The following is a 13,728-nucleotide window of genomic DNA, read 5'->3' on the forward strand; positions in this document are numbered from 1 at the left end:
TGTTTGTCTTTGCTCATCCCGTATTTGCGTTTGGACAGGCGGAGGCTCGTCTCCTAGAGGAGCAGCGGCGTGTGCAGGTTTACCTCCACGAATCCACCCAGGACGAACTGGCCAGGAAGTGTGAGCAGGTCCTCATCGAGAAACACCTGGAGATCTTCCACACCGAGTTTCAGAACCTCCTGGATGCAGATAAGAACGAAGGTAAAGACGCCGTTTAGTTCCACATATGTCTGGGATTAGACTTCCTCCTCCCGTATTGTTGTGTGGAGTAGTCTGACTGTAATTTAGCTAAGCGGTTGGAATCTTTGTGCAGCTCACGATTCAAGATTGTGATTCAGGGGCTGCGTTTCGATTATGAAACGATTGTTGATGCATCTTTAATTTATGTATATAGATGCACTTTTTAACAACACACTTTTCTTTTCATCTCACTGAATAAGCATTCATCTCTTGTAATTTTTAAAAACGTTGCATTCGTAATTAGAAACAAGTTGAATTCGTTTCCGTTACATTTTATTAAACTAACAGAAACTGTAAAGTTACTAAATTTTATTTCAGCGCGGCACGGCTTACATATAACGTGGCTCTCGTCCGGTTCGTTTTGCTTTTGATGGTGGGTGTAATTTTGGCTTCTTTTCCAGACCTGGGCCGGATGTACAACCTGGTGTCGCGCATCACAGACGGTTTGGGCGAGCTGAAGAAGCTTCTAGAGACTCACATCCACAACCAGGGCCTGGCCGCCATCGAGAAGTGTGGGGAGGCGGCGCTCAACGTATGAACCGCTTTTACACTCCTGACTAGTTTACCGTGACGATCTCAAACTTGACAAGTGCATGAAAAATGTTGGTTTTAAAATGAAGCCGGATGAACTCAGTCGTCGTTTCTCCACCAGGACCCCAAAGTCTACGTCCAGACCACCCTGGACGTCCACAAGAAGTACAACGCCTTGGTCATGTCCGCCTTCAACAACGACGCCGGCTTCGTGGCGGCACTCGACAAGGTCAGTAACCCTCGGAGACGTAGGAAGCATCTGTCCGTCCACATCTGTCCGCTGGAACTCCAGACCAATGAGAACGTCTTTCTGCTTTTTACAGGCGTGCGGTCGGTTCATCAACAACAACGCCGTCACCAGGATGGCTCAGTCGTCCAGCAAATCTCCTGAACTGCTGGCCAGATACTGCGACTCTTTACTGAAGAAGAGGTAGGAGACACCAGAACACAATGTCAGCTTTCATAGCCGCTTAGAGCTCTTTGTTTTAAGCCCAGGGTTGAATTTAAAGTGAAAGCAGAGGGCTGTACTTCGAAACACGGTTGGCACAACCAGACTTTCTTTGTGCGAGTCGACTCGGGAAAAACTAAAACCTCAGTCAGAGATATCAGGTACCAGAAGATGGGTTTCAACTGTCTTTGTTTACTGTGTGATATTTGGAGAAATAAGAACTTCTTGTGGTTAGCATGGGATATCTGGAGAAATAAGGACTTCTTGTGGTTAGCATGGAATTTCTGGATAATTTAGAACTTCTTGTAGTAAACAGGATTTCTGGAGAATTAAGAACTTCTTTGGGCTAGAACGGGATTTATGGAGAATTTGACTTCTTAGGGCTAGCACAGGATATCTGGAAAATTTATGTTATTGATTACTTCTAACCTGATTTTACTTAATGATTAGTTACTGATTTAAACTCTGTGTTTACATAAAATTACACATTTTAGCGTGTTTTCTAAGGTACACGGGTAATAATTTTAATGTTACCCCAACACGCAAATTATTAAATTCATGCTCGTAAATAAAAATAAATGAGGATAAAGAAATCATTTGTATTCGTAGATTCACACCTGATGCATTTAAGTGAAAATAACGAACCGTTTTGGGCCAAAAGTTGTAGAATAGTCAAGTAAGTGGACTTTGAGTGGAGACTCTGATCATCCACAGCGACTCATGAAGTTCTGTTAGTAGAAATACTTACTACCTCTGTTTGTGTTTCCTCTTCAGCTCCAAAAACCCAGAGGAGGCAGAGCTGGAGGACACACTCAACCAAGTGGTGAGTGCTTCACTCTGACCCACTTCACCTAGAGCTGTGTCAGGAAGTTTTCATCAAGGAATACGTGATTTGGTTTCCAATAGATATTTACAGTAATTTCTGTGAAGTAAACATCAAATTATAGTGAGTGAAATTTAAAAAATCCACAATTACTACGACTCTGTGTGTTGTTCTACTTCTGGTGCAGCTTTTTAGGTGTTATTTATTAGTTTTCCTTTGTGAAGTGCAGTTAAATTCATCAGTGTTCTGAAAAATCAATAACAATAAAATAATACGATAAGATAAGCCTTTATTAATCCCACAGTGGGGCTATTTGTCATCATTAGAGCAGCAAAAGGGATGGTGCAAACATTTTAGAAACATCAAGAAATATGCATAAGTTGTGGTTCTTCCACGTGTTGATATCCGGATTGTTCCTCTAGATGTGGAAAAAACAATTTTGCACGCATTAATAGCGCTAATCGGTAGCAAAACGTAGCACACGGACACGGTCTTCTTGTTAGCATGCATCCAGGCATCACACCCGTGTTGCTGACGGTGCTAGCATGTCATCGTTTCCTCTTCCAGATGGTTGTGTTCAAGTACATCGAGGACAAAGACGTTTTCCAGAAATTTTACGCAAAGATGTTAGCCAAACGTCTGGTCCACCAGAACAGTGCCAGCGACGACGCCGAGGCCAGCATGATCTCCAAACTCAAGGTCTGAATCTTTAAACACCAAATGCACTCACAGGATTTAGAGCTTATTCTGGTTAGCATGAGATAGCTGAAGGATTTAGAACAAAAGGTTAGCAGAGAATGTCTGGACAAATTTAGAACTTCTTATGGTTAGCATGGGATATCTGGAGAATTTGGAACTGCTTATGGTTGGCATGGGATATCTAGAGAATTTAGAACTGCTTATGGTTAGCATGGGCTATCTGGAGAAATTAGAACTGCTTATGGTTAGCATGGGATATTTGGAGTATTTGGAACCGCTTATGGTTAGCATGGGATATCTGGAGAATTTAGAACTGTTTATGGTTAGCATGGGATATCTGGAGAATTTAGAACCGCTTATGTTAGCATGGGATATCTGGAGAATTTAGAACCGCTTATGTTAGCATGGGATATCTGGAGAATTTAGAACTGTTTATGGTTAGCATGGGATATCTGGAGAATTTAGAACCGCTTATGTTAGCATGGGATATCTGGAGAATTTAGAACCGCTTATGTTAGCATGGGATATTTGGAGTATTTGGAACCGCTTGTGGTTAGCATGGGATATCTGGAGTATTTGGAACCACTTATGGTTAGCATGGGATATCTGGAGAATTTAGAACCGCTTATGTTAGCATGGGCTATCTGGAGAATTTAGAACTGCTTATGTTAGCATGGGATATCTAGAGAATTTAGAACCGCTTATGGTTAGCATGGGATATCTAGAGAATTTAGAACCGCTTATGGTTAGCATGGGATATTTGGAGTATTTGGAACCGCTTATGGTTAGCATGGGATATCTGGAGAATTTAGAACTGTTTATGGTTAGCATGGGATATCTGGAGAATTTAGAACTGTTTATGGTTAGCATGGGATATCTGGAGAATTTAGAACTGCTTATGTTAGCATGGGATATCTAGAGAATTTAGAACCGCTTATGGTTAGCATGGGATATCTAGAGAATTTAGAACCGCTTATGGTTAGCATGGGATATCTGGAGAATTTAGAACTGTTTATGGTTAGCATGGGATATCTGGAGAATTTAGAACTGTTTATGGTTAGCATGGGATATCTGGAGAATTTAGAACTGCTTATGTTAGCATGGGATATCTGGAGAATTTAGAACCGCTTATGTTAGCATGGGATATCTGGAGAATTTAGAACTGTTTATGGTTAGCATGGGATATCTGGAGAATTTAGAACTGTTTATGGTTGGCATGGGATATCTAGAGAATTTAGAACCGCTTATGGTTGGCATGGGATATCTAGAGAATTTAGAACCGCTTATGGTTAGCATGGGATATTTGGAGTATTTGGAACTGCTTATGGTTGGCATGGGATATCTAGAGAATTTAGAACTGCTTATGGTTGGCATGGGATATCTAGAGAATTTAGAACCGCTTATGGTTAGCATGGGATATTTGGAGTATTTGGAACCGCTTATGGTTAGCATGGGATATCTGGAGAATTTAGAACTGTTTATGGTTAGCATGGGATATCTGGAGAATTTAGAACTGTTTATGGTTAGCATGGGATATCTGGAGAATTTAGAACTGCTTATGTTAGCATGGGATATCTGGAGAATTTAGAACCGCTTATGTTAGCATGGGATATCTGGAGAATTTAGAACTGTTTATGGTTAGCATGGGATATCTGGAGAATTTAGAACCGCTTATGTTAGCATGGGATATCTGGAGAATTTAGAACCGCTTATGTTAGCATGGGATATTTGGAGTATTTGGAACCGCTTGTGGTTAGCATGGGATATTTGGAGTATTTGGAACCACTTATGGTTAGCATGGGATATCTGGAGAATTTAGAACCGCTTATGTTAGCATGGGCTATCTGGAGAATTTAGAACCGCTTATGTTAGCATGGGCTATCTGGAGAAATTAGAACCGCTTATGGTTAGCATGGGATATCTGGAGAATTTGGAACCGCTTATGTTAGCATGGGCTATCTGGAGAATTTAGAACCGCTTATGTTAGCATGGGCTATCTGGAGAATTTAGAACTGCTAATGGTTAGCATGGGATATCTAGAGAATTTAGAACCGCTTATGTTAGCATGGGCTATCTGGAGAAATTAGAACCGCTTATGGTTAGCATGGGATATCTAGAGAATTTAGAACCGCTTATGGTTAGCATGGGATATCTGGAGAATTTAGAACTGTTTATGGTTAGCATGGGATATCTGGAGAATTTAGAACTGTTTATGGTTAGCATGGGATATCTGGAGAATTTAGAACTGCTTATGTTAGCATGGGATATCTGGAGAATTTAGAACCGCTTATGTTAGCATGGGATATTTGGAGAATTTAGAACTGTTTATGGTTAGCATGGGATATCTGGAGAATTTAGAACTGTTTATGGTTGGCATGGGATATCTAGAGAATTTAGAACCGCTTATGGTTGGCATGGGATATCTAGAGAATTTAGAACCGCTTATGGTTAGCATGGGATATTTGGAGTATTTGGAACTGCTTATGGTTGGCATGGGATATCTAGAGAATTTAGAACTGCTTATGGTTGGCATGGGATATCTAGAGAATTTAGAACCGCTTATGGTTAGCATGGGATATTTGGAGTATTTGGAACCGCTTATGGTTAGCATGGGATATCTGGAGAATTTAGAACTGTTTATGGTTAGCATGGGATATCTGGAGAATTTAGAACTGTTTATGGTTAGCATGGGATATCTGGAGAATTTAGAACCGCTTATGTTAGCATGGGATATTTGGAGTATTTGGAACCGCTTGTGGTTAGCATGGGATATTTGGAGTATTTGGAACCACTTATGGTTAGCATGGGATATCTGGAGAATTTAGAACCGCTTATGTTAGCATGGGCTATCTGGAGAATTTAGAACCGCTTATGTTAGCATGGGCTATCTGGAGAATTTAGAACTGCTAATGGTTAGCATGGGATATCTGGAGAATTTGGAACCGCTTATGTTAGCATGGGATATCTGGAGAATACTCTGGAGAACTAAGAACTTCTACTGCTCAGAAAGGGATATGCTGAGAGGTTAGAATTTCTTGTAGTTGGCACAGACTTTCTGGAGAGTTTGGAACTTTCTATGGCTAGCATGGGATTTCTGGAGAATTAAGAATTTTTGCTGACCTAAGTTTCGTTTTATTCTTCTACAGCAAGCCTGTGGGTTCGAGTACACGTCCAAACTTCAGCGGATGTTCCAGGACATCGGAGTCAGTAAAGACCTGAACGAGCAGTTTAAGAAACACCTGACCAACTCTGAGCCTCTGGACTGTACGTGATCAACAGAAAGTAGATTTATCACAGAATCCGAGAAAATATCTGCGGATTACAGTCAAGTTTCTACACACACACACACACGTAAAAACACTGGAATAAAAAACAGAAAAAGAAAAAAGGTAGTTTGTTTAAACAGGATAATTGAATTTGTAGAAGCTTTATATATTGTTTAGTGAGTCAGGTTAATGTCCATAATTAAGAATCCTGTAGTGTCTTAGCCTTATTGTTCATACCAGTGAAGTTCTGTAGTTAACACTGTCTGGTCTCAGCTGTAACATGTACTGCAGTCAGGTAAAGATGTGTTTTATATCCTTTTTGTAGAGTTTTCATCCCATTTATATTCTTTTTTCCTGGACAGCACTATTTGTTGTTTTAAATTTACTGTATACAAACATAATTTATTTCTAAATAATTCACTCGTAGAAACTTCAAAAAACACACCAGAATGTTAACTGTGAACGTATAAAGATGAATTGAGAGGCCGGTTGTGCAGCCAGTAAATGGACTTCTCTGTGTGTCTTCTTTCCTGATGAGCTGGAGCTGATTTATTGGATTTCTTTTACAGTGGACTTCAGTATCCAGGTCCTGAGCTCTGGATCTTGGCCTTTCCAGCAGTCCTGCACCTTTGCTCTGCCTTCAGAGGTAAGCCGACGCCTGGACGGCTCCGTTTTACCGTCCTATGAAGAGCAGATTGAGTGGAACAAAAAGCACAATTTAAAGGCTCCAGAAGGCTTCATTCTTTTACTGCTGTGGGGAGAAAATGTGTTTTTGGGTCTTCTTCAACAAAGAAAACCAACAGTCATAGAACTGCAGCATTAAAACCTCAGTCTGGTTGGTTTGCTTCTTCCAGGATATCTGGAGAATTTCCAACTTTTTTGATTAGCATAAAATATCTGAAGAATTTGGAACTACTTCTGGTTAGCGCTGGATTTCTGGAAGAAGGAAACGGGTTGATTTTCTCTAGAAATGTAACTGTTATGAAATTGCAGCTTTTAAAGCTCATAGTCTTGTTGGATCGGTTGTTCCAGCACCTTAACTCCCTTCTAAGCTAAAAAAAAGCCCATTTTCCCATCTTTGAAATCTCTTTTTATTTGAGGCTACATAGATGTTTTCAGTTCCTGTACAGAGGAAACCTGCTGCCCCACAGCTCTGAATCCTCCTCTTGTTTGTTTTTGTGCAGCTGGAGCGAAGCTATCAGCGCTTCACGGCGTTCTACGCCAGCAGACACAGCGGCAGGAAGCTCACCTGGCTGTACCACCTGTCCAAAGGAGAGCTGGTCACCAACTGCTTCAAGAACCGGTAGGCAGGGGGCGCCAAACCGAAAAAATGACAATCTCAGTACTGTGACCCTCGTGTCATCCTGCAGGTCAAAATTGACCCGTTTTAAAGTTTAAAATGTGGTGAATAAAGTCTATTTTCACAGTGAAAACTTTCTCATTTTCAACATTTTTTGGACATTTTTTTGGTGGGGAAAAAAAGAAATGTTAAAAAAATGTTTTAACCAAAAAAATCAACCAAAATCCAGCAAAATTCTGGATGTTGGATTGATTTTTTTTGTGAATATTCTTAAAGAAAACATTCGAGGTTTTACTGATATGTATGGAATCACCTCAGATATTTTTAGGATTTTTTGGATGATTTTTACTCATTTTTTGAAAACATTTACAAGAATTTCCTTGCCATCTTTTTTTGTAAATACAACTTTTAAGGGAAATTATTGTAATTTTCTTCCTGAAGGTTTTGCAAATTTTCAGAAATCTGGAGAATTTTTTTTTTTGCTGAATTTTTTGGTGCCTGTAAATGAGGACAGCAGAGGGTTAGAGCTGTCCTGAGCCTGTTGTTGTGGTGTGCAGGTACACGCTGCAGGCTTCCACCTTCCAGATGGCCATCCTGCTGCAGTACAACACAGAGGACAGCTACACCGTGCAGCAGCTCACCGACAGCACGCAGATCAAAACCGTACGGAGACACAAACACCTTTTTCACCTAAAACCACTCCTGACTCGTCTGTTTGCTCACCGACCGTTTCCTCTTTTTTATTTTTGTTTTCAGGACATTCTGGTTCAAGTTCTGCAGATCTTGTTGAAGTCGAAGCTGCTGGTGAGTAAAATTTACACAAACGTCTGGAACATCTCTGGAGCCGTGCAGTAGATCAGAGACTCTGCAGAAAAAATAGTCCTTAAAAAGTGTTTTCTGGGTAAACTTTAAAATATGAAAATGATGAAAAGGTAAAACTCTGCAGGGATTCATTGAATCTACTGACATTACTTTGAATTAAAAATCAGCTGATTGTGGAGATTTTTTTCCACATTTTATGATTATTTTCTCAGTGAAGCACTAGGTGGCGCCAGACGAGTTTTAAACTCAGATTTCAGTGGTTTTGTTGTTTTTAATCATTATTTAGTGATTTGTAGACTCAGCTCTGACCTTAAATCCAAACCCTCAGGTTCTGGAGGACGAGAACGCCAACGTGGACGAGGTGGAGTTCAAACCCGACACCGTCATCAAGCTCTTCCTCGGATACAAGAAGTGAGAAACCGCTGACTTTGGTTTTTATCACGACACTGAAAAGACGAAGCCGTTGCTGAATGTCGTCTGTTTGTTTGTGCAGTAAGAAGCTGAGGGTGAACATCAACGTCCCGATGAAGACGGAGCAGAAACAGGAGCAGGAGACGACTCACAAGAACATCGAGGAGGACCGGAAGCTCCTCATCCAGGTCAGAACGGCCCGCTCATGTTTTTATATATATGTTCAGTAAATAACAAAACACAGGCTTTTATTGTGACGGTCAGATCAAAAGAGTTGTAAAAAACAATTGGACAACAACATGGCACTAAAACTGTGGTTTACTGAAAAAAAAAATCTGATTTTACACTAAAAGTCTGGTTAATTTAAATTTAATAACTTTACACTAAAACTGTATTTAATTTTAATTGAATAATTTTGCACTAAAACTTTAATTTATAATGCTTTAAAACTGTGATTACCTTTAATATTTTCACACTAAAACTGGTTAATTTTAATTTATTAAAATGCACTAAAACTTTATTAAAACTAATTAATTTTAGTTGAATAATTCTGCTCTAAAACTCTGCTTTACTTTAATATTTTCACACTAAAACTCTGATCACGTTTTAATTTTGTTTTTTTTAGACTAAAACTTTGGTCCACTTTAATTTAGGAAAAAAAATTCACTAAAACTGTGGTTTACTTAATGTTTCAAGGCTAATTTTCCTTCTGTAACTTGTGCTTTAAATAGTGGTGTTTTTTAATTGTGTTTTCCCTGAGGAAAAGACAGGAGGCAGAGCTGGAGGTAGCAGAAGTGAAGATGCTGAGGTTCTCTTTGGGAGTGACCAGGATGGATAGGATCAGGAATGAGTACATCAGAGGGACAGCACATGTTAGAGGCTTTGGAGATAAAGTCAGAGAGGCCAGACTGAGATGGTTCAGACATGTCCAGAGGAGAGAGAGTGAATATATTGGTAGAAGAATGCTGAGTTTCCCACTGCCAGGCAGGAGGCCTAGAGGAAGACCAAAGAGGAGGTTTATGGATGTGGTTAAAGAGGACATGAAGGTAGTTGGTGTGAGAGAAGAGGATGCAGCAGACAGGGTTAGATGGAGGTAATTGATTGAAGGGAAAAGCCGAAAGGAAAAGAAGAAGATTTTTATTTTGTTTACAGGAAAGAGTTGAATGAAATGTTTTGTGTTTTTAATGAGTGAATTTGAGATTTGTGAGTGCGAGGACGAAAATAAACGATTGTGTTTTGGTTGTGTTTGGGTTTCAGGCCGCCATTGTGAGGATCATGAAGATGAGGAAGGTCCTGAAGCACCAGCAGCTTCTGGCTGAAGTCCTGAACCAGCTGTCGTCCCGGTTCAAGCCCAGAGTTCCTGTCATCAAGGTGAGAGCTTCAGGACACTTTTATAATCCTCAGTCTTTATTAAATTCCTGAATTGTCCTGAATTTTTTTCTAACCAGATTGAAACTCTAAGCTGCCAAAATGAGAAATTAAACCTCAACATTCTGTTCAAGAAAAGTTTTGATGAAATCATCTTAAAGTTTAATCAAGAAATCCTAAAAATCCAACTTTAACCTCCTGAAAAGTTAGAATTTAACCCTTTAGACCACCATCACAGCAGTTAAGGTCGTTGTGAGAGGTAAAATTAGTTTTTATGTCAGTGGAGGATGGTATCGAAGTAATTTTAATAAATAACTTCAAAATTAGCATTAAAATGTCCGAATCTATCAAGTGTTACCATATTTTGGATGACACACTAAACTATGACGTTTTTGTCACATTTTGGACGACATGCTAAACTATGACGTTTTTGTCCGTATTTTGGACGACATACTAAACTATGACGTTTTTGTCACATTTTGGACGACATGCTAAACTATGACGTTTTTGTCCGTATTTTGGACGACATACTAAACTATGACGTTTTTGTCCGTATTTTGGACGACATACTAAACTGACGTTTTTGTCCGTATTTTGGACGACATACTAAACTATGACGTTTTTGTCACATTTTGGACGACATGCTAAACTAAGACGTTTTTGTCCGTATTTTGGACGACATACTAAACTATGACGTTTTTGTCACATTTTAGACGACATACTAAACTAAGACGTTTTTGTCCGTATTTTGGACGACATGCTAAACTATGACGTTTTTGTCCGTATTTTGGACGACATGCTAAACTATGACGTTTTTGTCCGTATTTTGGACGACATGCTAAACTATGACGTTTTTGTCCGTATTTTGGACGACATGCTAAACTATGACGTTTTTGTCCGTATTTTGGACGACATGCTAAACTATGACGTTTTTGTCCGTATTTTGGACGACATGCTAAACTATGACGTTTTTGTCACATTTTGGACGACATGCTAAACTATGACGTTTTTGTCCGTATTTTGGACGACATGCTAAACTATGACGTTTTTGTCCGTATTTTGGACGACATACTAAACTATGACGTTTTTGTCACATTTTAGACGACATACTAAACTAAGACGTTTTTGTCCGTATTTTGGACGACATACTAAACTATGACGTTTTTGTCACATTTTGGACGACATGCTAAACTAAGACGTTTTTGTCCGTATTTTGGACGACATACTAAACTATGACGTTTTTGTCACATTTTAGACGACATACTAAACTAAGACGTTTTTGTCCGTATTTTGGACGACATGCTAAACTATGACGTTTTTGTCCGTATTTTGGACGACATGCTAAACTATGACGTTTTTGTCCGTATTTTGGACGACATGCTAAACTATGACGTTTTTGTCCGTATTTTGGACGACATACTAAACTATGACGTTTTTGTCCGTATTTTGGACGACATGCTAAACTATGACGTTTTTGTCCGTATTTTGGACGACATGCTAAACTATGACGTTTTTGTCCGTATTTTGGACGACATGCTAAACTATGACGTTTTTGTCACATTTTGGACGACATGCTAAACTATGACGTTTTAGTCACATTTTAGACGACGTACTAAACTATGACGTTTTTGTCACATTTTGGACGACATGCTAAACTATGACGTTTTTGTCCGTATTTTGGACGACATACTAAACTATGACGTTTTTGTCACATTTTAGACGACATACTAAACTATGACGTTTTTGTCCGTATTTTGGACGACATACTAAACTATGACGTTTTTGTCCGTATTTTGGACGACATACTAAACTAAGACGTTTTTGTCCGTATTTTGGACAACATACTAAACTATGACGTTTTTGTCCGTATTTTGGACGACATACTAAACTATGACGTTTTTGTCACATTTTAGACGACATACTAAACTAAGACGTTTTTGTCCGTATTTTGGACGACATGCTAAACTATGACGTTTTTGTCCGTATTTTGGACGACATGCTAAACTATGACGTTTTTGTCCGTATTTTGGACGACATGCTAAACTATGACGTTTTTGTCCGTATTTTGGACGACATACTAAACTATGACGTTTTTGTCCGTATTTTGGACGACATACTAAACTATGACGTTTTTGTCCGTATTTTGGACGACATACTAAACTATGACGTTTTTGTCCATATTTTGGACGACATGCTAAACTATGACGTTTTTGTCACATTTTAGACGACATACTAAACTATGACGTTTTTGTCCGTATTTTGGACGACACGCTAAACTATGGCGTTTTTTGACATTTTGCACAACATGCTTTAGTTTGTCGTCTTGTCTTGAACTTGGCAAACTTCAAAATTTACATTAAAATGTCTCTGATTGTATTTTTTGGATCTTTCTTGATGCACGATCTCGTCTTTGTACTTTTCTGGTCTGTATTTATGGACACTGATGACGTTTTGTCTCCCCCTTTTGACCAGAAATGCATCGACATCCTGATAGAGAAGGAGTATCTGGAGCGAGTGGACGGGGAGAAGGACACCTACAGCTACCTGGCCTGAGCTCCTCCCAGCTGCCCGCCGGCTCTCCTCCCTTTTATTTGTTCTCTTTTCTTTGGTTTTTTTATTTTTAATTTTATGTCTAAGTAATAAAGTGTGGATCCCTCCGAGCGGCGGCCATGTTGTGAGCGTGTCGCCGGGCAGAACTCTGGTCCCACCTCCCTGTCGTCACGTTGTAAATACAGACTGTGAGGAGTTAAGCCCCGCCTCCCGTCTTTACATAGCGCAAAAAACATAATGAATTAGCCAATCAGAGGAGAGCCGCCGCATCCAAAGGTTTCTGCATGCTACTGCCTACCTGCACCACGGCGACCACCTGAAAAGAGTTAATGAGTAAAATTAAAGAGTCAGTGGGCCAATCAGAGAGCGGCTTCGTCATCTGCTCCGGTTGCTTTGGTTCACGCAGGATTCATCACTGAACGGTGGACATTTGTATAGTGTGGTTCATTTTCTAAATGTGTGATAAATAAAAACAAGGAAAGATTTCTCTAAACACGCCTCTTTTTTCTTCAAGAGCAAATATTTAAACTTTATGACACGTTAAAGTCCAACATTAGGTCAACATAAAGTATTAAATAGCTCTTTATTTCAGGACACGGGCAGAGAGGAGTCACCCACCTCAATCACCTTTTTGATGATAACATATATAAACTTATTCCAAACATTTGAAATAAGAAATGGAAACTTCCTCCACTACCTACAGGTAAAGAAGACGCTTACAAGTAGAATTCCATCGCTTCAGACTACTTCACAGCCACCTGAATCTGTCAAATACATTGTGAAACTGTCTCCAAGAAACACAGAACCTCTCAAAAATGTATAGTTTACTTTCAAAGAGACTCTATACGCCTACCAACTCACAAACGGGAAGAAGACTTATCCAAATCCTTTGACTCTGATTTTTGGACCCACATCTGTGAAAACAAATTTAAAACGACAAAAAACACCAACTTACAACTGATCCAATTTAAGGTTCTTCATAGAATGCATATAAAATGGGCTTCTCAGACACATGTACTCAGTGCACCCAAAACATGGCTGACGCTTACTTTCACGTTCTTTGGCTACGTACACCCGTCTATCAATGTCAACATCTGGTAAAAATGTCATATTTGGGGTTCCTGTATGGCTCAACAGGTGAAGCTGGTCCCAACACAGTGGCCTGGAAATACTTCCTGAAACCAACCTTTTAGGTCAACATTCAAAGATTTAAGGTGGAATATTCCTTTAAGCCAACCTGCATTTCATGTTTTGATCATTATCAAGTGAG

At 39.5% G+C, this 13,728-nt stretch overlaps 1 protein-coding gene across 1 annotated transcript in view; it reads left to right on the forward strand.

The window, feature by feature from the left end:
• The window catches only part of LOC110958188 (cullin-1), a 31,540-nt gene extending 18,589 nt beyond the window's left edge, over window positions 1-12,951 (forward strand). Inside the window, exons 8-22 of the mRNA XM_022204579.2 lie at window positions 39-201; window positions 642-772; window positions 893-1,000; window positions 1,095-1,201; window positions 1,994-2,042; window positions 2,610-2,741; window positions 5,888-6,005; window positions 6,577-6,653; window positions 7,192-7,310; window positions 7,865-7,970; window positions 8,064-8,111; window positions 8,458-8,540; window positions 8,623-8,728; window positions 9,798-9,911; window positions 12,381-12,951. Coding sequence (XP_022060271.1) covers window positions 39-201; window positions 642-772; window positions 893-1,000; window positions 1,095-1,201; window positions 1,994-2,042; window positions 2,610-2,741; window positions 5,888-6,005; window positions 6,577-6,653; window positions 7,192-7,310; window positions 7,865-7,970; window positions 8,064-8,111; window positions 8,458-8,540; window positions 8,623-8,728; window positions 9,798-9,911; window positions 12,381-12,461 — 1,542 coding nt within the window. The 3' untranslated portion in view covers window positions 12,462-12,951. The remainder of the gene's footprint in view (window positions 1-38; window positions 202-641; window positions 773-892; window positions 1,001-1,094; window positions 1,202-1,993; window positions 2,043-2,609; window positions 2,742-5,887; window positions 6,006-6,576; window positions 6,654-7,191; window positions 7,311-7,864; window positions 7,971-8,063; window positions 8,112-8,457; window positions 8,541-8,622; window positions 8,729-9,797; window positions 9,912-12,380) is intronic.
• The last annotated feature ends 777 nt before the right edge of the window (window positions 12,952-13,728 follow it).

This window comes from Acanthochromis polyacanthus, chromosome 20 (assembly GCF_021347895.1).
Source record: "Acanthochromis polyacanthus isolate Apoly-LR-REF ecotype Palm Island chromosome 20, KAUST_Apoly_ChrSc, whole genome shotgun sequence".
NCBI classification, from domain to species: Eukaryota; Metazoa; Chordata; class Actinopteri; family Pomacentridae; genus Acanthochromis; species Acanthochromis polyacanthus.